Source organism: Ilyonectria robusta (genome assembly GCF_021365365.1).
Source record: "Ilyonectria robusta strain PMI_751 chromosome Unknown BGZ61scaffold_5, whole genome shotgun sequence".
NCBI lineage: Eukaryota > Fungi > Ascomycota > Sordariomycetes > Hypocreales > Nectriaceae > Ilyonectria > Ilyonectria robusta.
The window spans coordinates 27,846-38,267 of NW_025764439.1; the positions used below are offsets into that span (position 1 = coordinate 27,846).

At 47.3% G+C, this 10,422-nt stretch overlaps 4 protein-coding genes across 4 annotated transcripts; 2 read left to right on the forward strand and 2 right to left on the reverse strand.

Moving 5' to 3' along the window:
- Positions 1–1,643: 1,643 nt before the first annotated feature.
- On the reverse strand, positions 1,644–1,925 carry BGZ61DRAFT_319792 (uncharacterized protein; the record flags this gene model as incomplete). Its single annotated transcript, XM_046238918.1, has 1 exon — positions 1,644–1,925. A coding segment is annotated over one exon (282 nt), but the record flags the coding sequence as incomplete, so codon positions are not given.
- A 1,011-nt stretch (positions 1,926–2,936) lies between these two features.
- Positions 2,937–3,759, reverse strand: BGZ61DRAFT_445918 (uncharacterized protein). The gene has a single exon (XM_046245153.1). It carries the CDS (start codon positions 3,625–3,627, stop codon positions 3,103–3,105), a length of 525 nt encoding a protein of 174 aa, XP_046107191.1. The 5' UTR covers positions 3,628–3,759; the 3' UTR covers positions 2,937–3,102.
- A 4,900-nt stretch (positions 3,760–8,659) lies between these two features.
- BGZ61DRAFT_529415 (uncharacterized protein) lies at positions 8,660–9,219 on the forward strand (the record flags this gene model as incomplete). Its single annotated transcript, XM_046253396.1, has 2 exons — positions 8,660–8,869; positions 8,926–9,219. The coding sequence occupies 2 exons, from the start codon at positions 8,660–8,662 to the stop codon at positions 9,217–9,219; spliced, it is 504 nt and encodes a 167-aa protein (XP_046107192.1).
- A 346-nt stretch (positions 9,220–9,565) lies between these two features.
- On the forward strand, positions 9,566–9,976 carry BGZ61DRAFT_529416 (uncharacterized protein; the record flags this gene model as incomplete). Its single annotated transcript, XM_046253397.1, has 1 exon — positions 9,566–9,976. The coding sequence occupies one exon, from the start codon at positions 9,566–9,568 to the stop codon at positions 9,974–9,976; it is 411 nt and encodes a 136-aa protein (XP_046107193.1).
- Between the last annotated feature and the right edge of the window lie 446 nt (positions 9,977–10,422).

The window sequence follows — 10,422 nt, forward strand, 5'->3', positions numbered from 1 at the left end:
GATAAATTAGCTTTTTGGATTCTTCGTTAGGAGTCTCTGGGATATACTCCGTCCTACAATTAGATTTGCGCTTGAATTATAGGCTTATTAAGACAGCAAGGCAAACAACCAGAATTAGGATGCAACTGGGTAGCTAGATTTGTCGAGTACTACTAAGACCTTAAGACTAAGATAGGTAAATATCAGGAAGCTAATAGGTTTGAATTCTTTATGGCTAAGGCAGTTTATTAGTACTTTGATATTAGGAAGAGCTAGTATAGCTGGATTCGGCCTAAGAATATTATTAATATTAATAAAAGAGGTATAATAATTGGTTTTGGCAAGCTTCTATTTCTCTTTTCTCTTTCTTTTTGAAATTTAACTAACTAGATTCTTTTTATTAGAGTTGGATAGTCTGGTAGTTAGAAATATAGACTTAAAGTAAAAGGTTCTTTTTAGGGGACTATAAACTTAAAATTAGATTTTATTTATTAAAGCTATTACTGCAGATAGCTATTTCTTAACTTCTAGTATAATATTTAAAGAAAAGAAACTCTAAAAATAGTAATTTCTTTATAAATTTAAGAAGATAGCAAACTGATATTATATAACTTTACTTAAAGGGTAGACTGATAACTATATTAGTATTGAATAGCTTAAAAGAGTCTATTTACCCCAGACTAAGCCTGCTGATAAGTCTGATACCAGATTAATTATTCTAGACAGCTACAGGAGACTTTTTGCTGCTATTTTTAAGAGATTTTCACGAGACATTTACGACATCCTCACGATCCCGTCCGACCTCTGTCTTCCACCTCGCCATCTACCGGGTTTGCCGCAGGCCCTATCGATGACTTGCCACCATTCTTTCCCGCTGCCAACCCGATAGAGTATCTAATTAGATGCTTTCCTATCAGGAGACATAAGCCTGCTCTTACAGCCTCCAGCTATTAGATAATAGAATATTTAATACCTCTAAAGCTTCATATCGACGAGAGTTAGAAAAGTTCGCTTCTCTAACTGACTCTGCTCTGATAGATAAGATTAATTTTATCAGAGCCTATATTAAGGCTCGTAAAGTGGAAATAACGAAGAAGAATACACTCTCTGGCTGGAGAGTTACTGGCAATTAGCCAATTTCATGAGCCAAGGCTCTATGGCACCCAGAAATCCAAGAGGATAGGCGGAATAACAGCTTAAAGAGGACTCCTGAGCAGGTGCTGTATTTTAGCTTAAATAATATACCAAAAACCAGCTGCAAGATTCGCAATCTTAAGCTAAATAAAACACCAAAAATACAAAGACGGTATAATATAATAGCTAAAAGCTTTAAGATTTAATAATAGATGTTAATAGTATGTCGCACCATACGGCTACAGCAAAAGTGGAATAAACACTCTGCTAATGCATAGTGTAATGATAGCCTATACTGGATGTGACAGCTGCAGACCACGGGCATTTATGTGGCCATATAATTCGATCCAGTTGTTAGGAGTAGAACTATAGGCGTTAGGGATTTCAAGGTAGTCTGCCTGATCGCTGTCGCTATCGTTCCCTGCCGCACGTGGGAGGTTACTCTTGACTCCACGGATGTCCAGTTTCAAAGGCACGGCGCCGCCACTAGGCCCGCCAGCAACCAAAGCGCTAGAAGCGTTAAAAGCGCTAAACCGGCTACTATATCGATTTGCGGACACCTGCCGTAGTGTTTCATCAGATATGGAGCCCACGAACTGTGCTGATCTGTTTGCTGATGTTGCTCTCCTACTATCGAAGAGATCTGCTAGGGTTGTGACAACCACCTGATCGCTGTCTCCAATGTCGAGCTCCTCAGAGCTGCGTTTCTTTTCTTGCGCAGCGTTTTTTAAAGCCGTTTTGCATATCTCCAGATACTGCTTTGATGTTTCCAGGTATTCCCGTAACTGTATGACCTTGGGGTCGTTCTCAGGTTGTGAGGGGCTGGACAGGAGTTTGTTCAACAGGCTGTTGCTGTAAGATTATCTATCTAAAGCTAAAGAGCAAAAAGAAAGAAGAGAAGTCCTTAGCCTCTAGCAGCTAGGAAAGGAGTATGCTCGCGAGAGTGCTAGGCTTGGCTAAATCCCGGTCCGAGGGAAATCGCCGGGGTCTCGGTGGAGCCGGAACCCTTACTAAGGCCTCAGCCTGTGACACAGGTGTCCCATTTGTCCTTAGGGACTTTAAGCGTTCCTGAAGACGGCTAATGATCTGAGAAAGGCTGTTTAGATTCTTTTCCAAGGCTTTGCATGTACTCGGCTGTGCCTCGAATGAATTCTGGCTGTCATCAGCAGATATTGGAAGCGACTGATGCTTCAGGGATTCTTCCTGATCTGCCAAAGACTCGATGTAAGACCTAGCATCTTGATGTCAGACAGCCTGATAGGGACTGTTGAAACCTGGTCTGTTGCCAATATGACGATCTTACGATATCTGTAACGGGTGCTAGGAATCTGGTCTGGACTAGGTCCCGGAGACCGCCGGAGGCCGGCTTCATCATCGTCTATAAGACCGATCCTAGCCCTTCAATAGATAGAAAAATCAAGCAATTCCATCGTCATCCAAGCTGTCTTACCCAATCCATCCTTCGTCTGATATATCTCAGGGGCCCGGCTTGGAATGACCATCGGGTCGAAGTTGTAACCGCGATCCGAGACTGGATTATGTATCAGCCGGCAAGTGTTATCAGTAGAGTGCTCACGGCGGCTGTCGCTAGTGCCAATGAAGCTATTGTCATCATACACATTGACTGCCTGGCTGGAGGGCAGTTGGGAATCCATTGGAATACACAGAATGAGTTGTATGGGGAATTGGGCGGGGTTGATTCTGGCGATGCTTTAGGTCACTCTAGGTACCTCGGCTGTTGCAGGGATCCGGTGGGTCCCGTGACCTAGGTGGAGGCTTACGGCACTCAAAGGGATATGTGGTCCACGTGGATTTACAGTGTAGTGGGTTCGAGCCTTGTATCTAGGTAGTATATTTGTGTTTTGATTAATGTCAACCAACCCCAGGGTATCTAACCCCTTCACTCCCCGGCCACATGTTATCCTCATCAACAGAAACCACCCGCGCAGACCCAAACTCCTCACACAAGACCTCAGAAGCCCACGGCCTTCAAGCCGTCGAGCTGAAAATAAGAGCCATAGCCCCTAGTGCAAGCGCAAGGCTCAGCGAAGGTGCCGTCGCTCCAACTCCAGACTCAGGGTCTTTGAGGTTGGGATATCCTGTGACCTCGAATTTCTCCGTCTCCGTCAACGGATCTCTCAAGAAGGTGTCGTTGGAATCTTGGAAACTCGAAAAAGTTGCTTCGAACCAGTTATTCTCGCCGGCGAAGAGAATCTGCTTGGAGCCGTTGTTCACAGACGCCACCCATTCGGGGGAGTCCCAGGTCCACGTGCTGGTGTTTCTGATGTTGATCAGGTCGAGGTTGATTCCCCACCGACCTGTCTGAGTGGAGTCACCGGTAGCGAATATGATCTGGAGCCACGGCTGAATGGGCTTCCCTGTAGAGGTATCCCATTTGAAAACGACAGGCTCAGAGAGGTTGACCGGGTTGCTAGTATCGGGAGCGGTGAAATTGAATGAAAGAGCGACTGGCGTGAACGCGGAGATCCAGAAGAAGGCGGGTAAGACTCTCATTGTGGGTGTTGAGGGAGGATGTGGGTGTATGCGCTATAACCAGTATCAAGAATGGAGGGAGAGATTTGGACGTTGGCTGGCTGAGTTGAGGTGTCGATGAGGAAGACTAGAGTGGCGCAGAGAGCCCAGCACGCTTTTATCATCCCCGCTGGTCCGCCCAAGACAATATCTCCACCGATACCATCAAGGATGCCTGGGAATTAGTCCATCAGCCCTACGGCACAGCAGCCCTCGGGGAACGTCGGCAAGGAATCCACTGTTTCCGACCACTCATGAGCGGCACTTTTGGGGGCTGGGAGTTGGCTTAGCGGCGATGTTGCCCGACTTGATACGTAGGGTTCGGCTTTTACGGAGGTATGTATGGCAGGGTCTCCAAAAGGGATCTAGCCCTACGTAATACGAGTAAATTTAATCCTAAGCGAGGAATGCTTGGCTTGTTTGATCCGAACTCCGGATAGCTGGTCCTGAAGTCACTTGCAAATCTCGGCCCATCTACAAAGTACGTTAGTGCTGACAGCATTCAGCATTCAGACAGGCTTAGCGCAGCCCAGTCGAGATTCAACCTTGCAGGGGTTTGAGCAGAGAAGCAGCCGTACGAATAGGAAGCCGGCCCAAGCACTTAGTGGCCCCCATAAACGTAGGCAAGCCAATCACAGAATCCATTCCATCTATCAGTAGCGCCCTCAAACACACGCAACAGCCAATCAAATGAGTCATTCTGACGGTTAATAGTGAAAATATGGAGATGAACTAGGGGCCATAGTTGACCGAGTTTCTACGGAACTGAAGTGAGGCCGCCAGGGCGCCTTGTCGCCATTGATGATCATGCTACCTTCCCGTCTTGCCTTCTACTGGTGCGCCGGGTGCTTACACTTACTCTGGATCGGTTTATTGCAACGGTCCACTACACCCGATCCGAGAAGGTGAAGTAGGGATCTCTTAGGTTTGGCTTAAGCTTACGGATAAAACCCCTAGAGACCTAGTGGTAGGGCTGGGACGGTATGCCTAACCCCGCATAAAGACCGGCCCGATACCATAGAAGGCGGATTTGACTTGGCTAGGAACACCTTTTCCAGCATATCTAGCGCGCTGCCTACTCTCCCAGATGGAAGAGCATATGGTTGGCTAATCATTATGGGCATGAAACTTGGATCGGGCGGTTCTGCAATAGGCCTCTGTCGAGGAGCTGTTTCGTTACGCTCGCAAGATGGCCATATCCCCTTCGACCAAATCGGAACGAACCAATCTAGGGGCCAATTTGGTATTAGATCTTCAGAGCCACAACCAAGGTTCTTCGTTGATTTAGCCATCCTGGGAAGTTTAATGCCTAAAGAACATGAAAATGCAATTTTTAATTGATTAGATCTATATTGCTGTTGTAGTTGCGTGTCAAACTCGATAATACGCACCGCTATCGCTAGACCGTGACGATTTCCTCATCTGACGCCAAGCCTTCCCGATTCTTACCTCAGCATGCTCAGGCCATTTCCAAGAGGAGTTTAGCGTCATTGGGATTTGGTCACGTTATTTGTGGGACTCCTCGAGCAAATGGCCTGAGTGCCATGTCAAGGTTTTTGGGCGCGTGCGGAGTTTTTTTTCATCAAATAGACTCCATCTTAAAACTCATTTTCAACCACAACCACAGGGCGTCCAGTAAATTGAAGAAAATCATTCGATTCATCTGCTTTTATTCTATAGTTAATTCAATTTTGGGTCATGTGAGCCCAGGGCCTGCGTTGTGACAGTACGCGGTTTAACCAGGTTATCTCTTCATCCCACCGAACTAGTCCAGATCCTTGTTCTTAGTGCCTGGTAATATGGATCGGATACCTGTCCGAGAACGAGTCTCGCTTTCGTTTCTTGCTTTCCTCCTTGCGCTGGTCCCTGAGGCGGTCCTTTTTGTAAATCATATCACGGATGAATTATGGCATATCCTTCTGGTCCTCAAATTTGTTACCTTCCTCGGAATATGTAACAAGCTCTTGCATAATCTCGGCGTCTGCAGGAACATATTTATTTCCTCGCTCTGAATCACGAAAGCACTGCGTTCCTGAGTATGGGGGGCTATTGCATTATATAATAGCATAAACTTTGGACCAATGATTCGGTCGACCGGCAGCCTCATCTTCTTCTTGCTCGGCTTCCAGTTCGGCGTGTTATCTTCCCGTGGCCCCTCCCCTTCGTCTGTTATTCGACTGTGTGCTCGATCGGGTCTTTATTGTGGCTGAATCGATTGTGGGTTTGCAGATAAATGTTGCTTCTATCTGCAGTTTCCTCCCTCTACGGAACAAAGGGCTCCAAACTCGCAGCTGCTTCTCTACTTCCTCCCAGTTTATATTAAATTCGGGGTAATGTTTCGATAGCTTGTGTTCAGCTCGGTCGAGACAGATACGGTCCACCGGACATCCTAGCAAAGATCATTCCATGGCGGGCAACCCTCAAGGCTTTGTATGTGTTAACAAACTCTTGGACTATTAATTGCACTCAGACACACCATTTCGCGTATCTAGATGTGTTCTGGTTCCGTTGTCCTCTGGAAAACGTACCAGAAGATGATATGTTTTGGAGGTGTGCTCAGCAACTCAATCCTGATACCTTACTTCTCCCTAGCGCCGGTTAGCTCCATGCGAGGCATATTGGGAGTGAAGATGTGGGCGGATGTGGATGCTGAGGACTGGGATACAGTAAGAGCTGGCAATGTCATTGCTGCATCAGGTGAGTAGCGTTACTGCGTTCAGCAATGTCATTTCCAAGGCTCGGACCCACTACACTGTAAGTTCAACTGTGTTTCCCTCAGAGTACAAAGCCTGTTGTTCACTGCTATCTCTTTCCGTACTGTCCCATATTTCTTTCATGCCTCTTCTGTTGTTTGCCAGGGGATTCTCGCCCATCTCTCTCGCCACATGAGCTTTAACTCGTTCATCCTCTGCTTTGCACCAGTCCAGATACGCCATCATCTCCTCTTTCGTCCACTCCCGCGGCCTTGTTGAACTAGTATAGCGCTTGGACATGTGCTTGAAGTCCAAGCACCACTCATAGCTTTTCTTGTCGTACCTCTGCGAAAGCCCCTGAGCTCTGCGATATTCCTGGTTTGTCTTGATGCTGCTGCTGGTCTGCGCGGCATACCACGCGGCCCTTGCTGCCACATATCTTGAATAAATGGCCTCTGGGGAGTCATACCGAAGTTGTTTCGGCGAGGAGGCGTCTGTCATAATGTTCGCCTCGCTTACTCGATATTTTCCAGATAAATTGGCCACCCAGCTTTTATTTGCTATTGTCGCGATCGAAGATGTGCCTACACTAGAAACAAAAGCGAATCGTTCGGCCCTATCCTGAAGAGGAGCAGTGCCATAAGGCATCAGAGGATTACAGCAGTAATCCCGCTTCTGGTCAAATAATAAGAAGGGGTTGTGCTCAAAGGCTGCGATAATTCTTATCTGTTATTACATCTTCAGCTGGCAGAGCTATTTTAGACACTAGCATAAAGAGCAAAATATAATAGATTTAATATATTTTACTAACTAGTAGTTAAGGAAATAGACTTACAGGCTATTCCAGCCTCTTATTTCAGCTATCTAAGTATAATATCTCCTCTATATCCTAAATAGAAGGATAGATCAGGTTGTATCTGCAGCGGGCGGGCAAAGGGACGACTCAGCTGGTATATTTTGCTGGTATGCTAAAGTAGTTATTTTAGATCTAGTTTCTGAACTCTTATCAGGCTCTATCTCTAGCTCTTCCAGTAGTACGCGGGCCCAGGGAGGATCTTTATCAAAGAAGATATAGGATACATCACCGTGGGGGCGGCAGATAACATCCCACAGCCCGCACACTTCATCCTCGGAGGTCAAGAAAAGGAAGTTATAGGAGCAGGGAGACTTGGACAGCGAGGAGGAGCGATCTCTATTTAAGGCTTATGCGCGAATACCAAGACCTCTTCTCCCCAATAATTATATGTAGTCTATATATTAAGCGTTGGATTATTCCCAGGCAGATATAGGAAATATCGTTATCTAAGGGTGGTGCCCCGCTCATCCCTACTATACAGCCTCTGGTCAACCGTACAGTAATCTATCGGCTTGGATAGTCTTGATCAGGAAACGAGGGCTTTATATAGAACTTTATATATTTAAGAGACGACGCGCAATATTCTCATCTGCATTTGGTGATAACTACTGGGAATCGATCGGATCGAATCTGCACCACCAACTAATACAATATATATACAGCCTAGAATAGCAGCGTAAAGGGCCATAATCTAAAGTTAAATAAGATTGGGTGGATTTCAAAAAGATATTTCTTTGGATTAGGGTATAGTAGCAATCTATAGCTTGATGAAGCTAAGTATAATTATTCTTTTATTCTCTATTGTCTAATCTTGCTTGTTAAGGTTCTGTTAAAAAAGAGATCTGTACTTTTAGTCAAATAGAGATCCTGACTTTAATTAAAGAGATCCCTGCTCAGTCAAATCACCTTGTCCTTACGGAGGGCTCTTTCAAAAGTCATTTCCTGACGCTAGTTCAAAACGGGAGATCTGACTGTTGTGGCTGGGTCAGCTATATAGAGTACTCTCTCTTGTGGGTTGTCTAGTAAAGACCGCTAATTTTATAGAGGCCTGTGCTTACTGTGCGACAGGCTGTTTCCCCTACGGTCGCTAAAACTATAGGGATGTGATAGCTAACTTATCGTGGTTAGTTTCGATACCTTGTATCTGATGTAACTGACAAGGATTGAGGGATGTAGCGCATTTAGCGCGGGACATGACTTTTGAAAGAGCCCTCCGTAGTCAAAAAAGAGATCTGTGCTTTTAGTCTAAAAAGAGGTCCTTGCTTTGAGTCAAAAGTGGTCCCTGCTCTTAGTCAAAACAGATCCTTATCCTTAGTCAAAAAGGAGGTCTGTGCTTTTAGTCAAAAGAGGTCCTTGCTCAAATGAGACCCCTGCGCTTCGTCACTTGGATTATTTTTGACAAATGGATCTCTGAGAATGGTCAAGGAAGTCGAGTACAGTGGTAACCGAGAAATGTGTTGCAGTTATGCCTGGAGGAACTTTAAAGCGGAGCGAAGTTCCGGAAGGTTCCTTTGCCTGGAGGAACTTGTTCCGGAAGGTCGGAGAGGCCTCGTGCCCGAGAAACGTTGACGAGAAGCTGCGCTGTGAAGCGGCGACATATATCTGGCTGCAGCAAAACTGCCCCGACGTGCCCATTCCACGCCTCTTTGGCTTCGGGCTTCCCGGGAGCAACTCGGTACGCAACGTTGCTCTGCTGCTGGCCCCGTCCCTTCTCAACTGACGACTGGTTAGTTTACCACAGTGGAGCGTGAGCCGTATCATAAGCACGTCATCTGGTACATCCGTCGTGCCGTGATGCGGTTGTTTGGCAGTCCCCTAACTCCGTACGTCCCGTATAGCCGCTGCCATCTGATTGATGATGGCTATCTTGTGCTGGAGCATGTCGATAATGGCAACATGTTGTCCGAATCTTGGGAGACCGGCCGCCACGACGTGAAACGACGCGCCAACCTCTTTGGGCATTTATCCCGCATCATGCTCAGCCTTGCCAAACTTCCCCTGCCCGGATTGGCTCGTGGACAATAGACGACCGTGGTGTCCTGAAGCTTGCAAATCACCCACTTACGCTATTTCTCCACCACCTGGAGAATGCGAACATCCCAACCGAACTACCTCGAAATCATACACATTCATCTGCCGTGCCTTACTTGTTTAACCTCATCAACTACCACGACAATCGGATGCGTCATCAGCCCAACTCAATCCACCACCAACAACATGACGGCGAGACTCAACTAGGAGCATTAACGGCCATGCGGGCACTGCTACCCAAACTCGTTAGCACCCAGTCTCGCGAGGGCCCATTCGCCCTTCTGTTTAACCTACCTCCACCAGAGCAACGTCTTTGTAGATGATGTCACGACCTGTCGAGATGCTTGGCCCGCCAGCGTGGCTGTCCAACCGCAGTATAGAAGAAATCGCGTTTCATTCTGACGAGTTTACTACACTACACGACGAGTTCGTGGATGCTATGGGAGAGCAGGAAATGGCTCTGGACGGGACCAACGTCCACACTGAGCTGATGTGCGCGTCCTGGGCGTCGGGCTCATACTGGTACACGAGGGCCCTCGACTCTCCGACCGCCCTGTTGGCTCTGTACATCAACAACATCCAGCCTCGGTTCGGGGAATTTAACGGCAGCACATGGGAGGAGTTCAGCCGTCCGCTCATGCGGTTGTGGGACGTGGACAGCCTGCGATTCGTTTCAGCCAAGGTTCAAGAGCAGGAGCAGTACGCCGATCAACTCCGGGCGATGTTTTCCCCGTCCACACGCGAAGAATGATGCGTGATGCAGAGCACGACAGTGCTGGAAAGTGCTCTCTTGACCGCAGGCACCGGGAACGACGGCAATCCGCAGCTGACCAAGGTTGCGCTCAACCGTGTGGATTCGGCCCATCCTTTGACTCAGTTTCTCTCCCGGTCTTGTTGAGAATCGGTTTATAATGGAGAGGACGACAGAGTGCATTACCGACTCTCCCGAGTTCGACATCAAACAGCATGTTTGCCCATCGAACATCCTTGTGAACCACTCTCTGTTGATGCATTGCATTCCTTTCAAGCGGTTCCCCTGCCTCAACGGCGTGATCCCATCGTCTAATGTTCCTTCCAGTTGCTCCCAGAGGAGCCTAAGAAGTGTAGCGTGGTCGATTGGATGCGGGATACAGGTGTAGCTTGGGCGATGGAAGTTGCTGCGGTGGCCGTCGGGCTGCTTGCTGTGAAATGCCATAT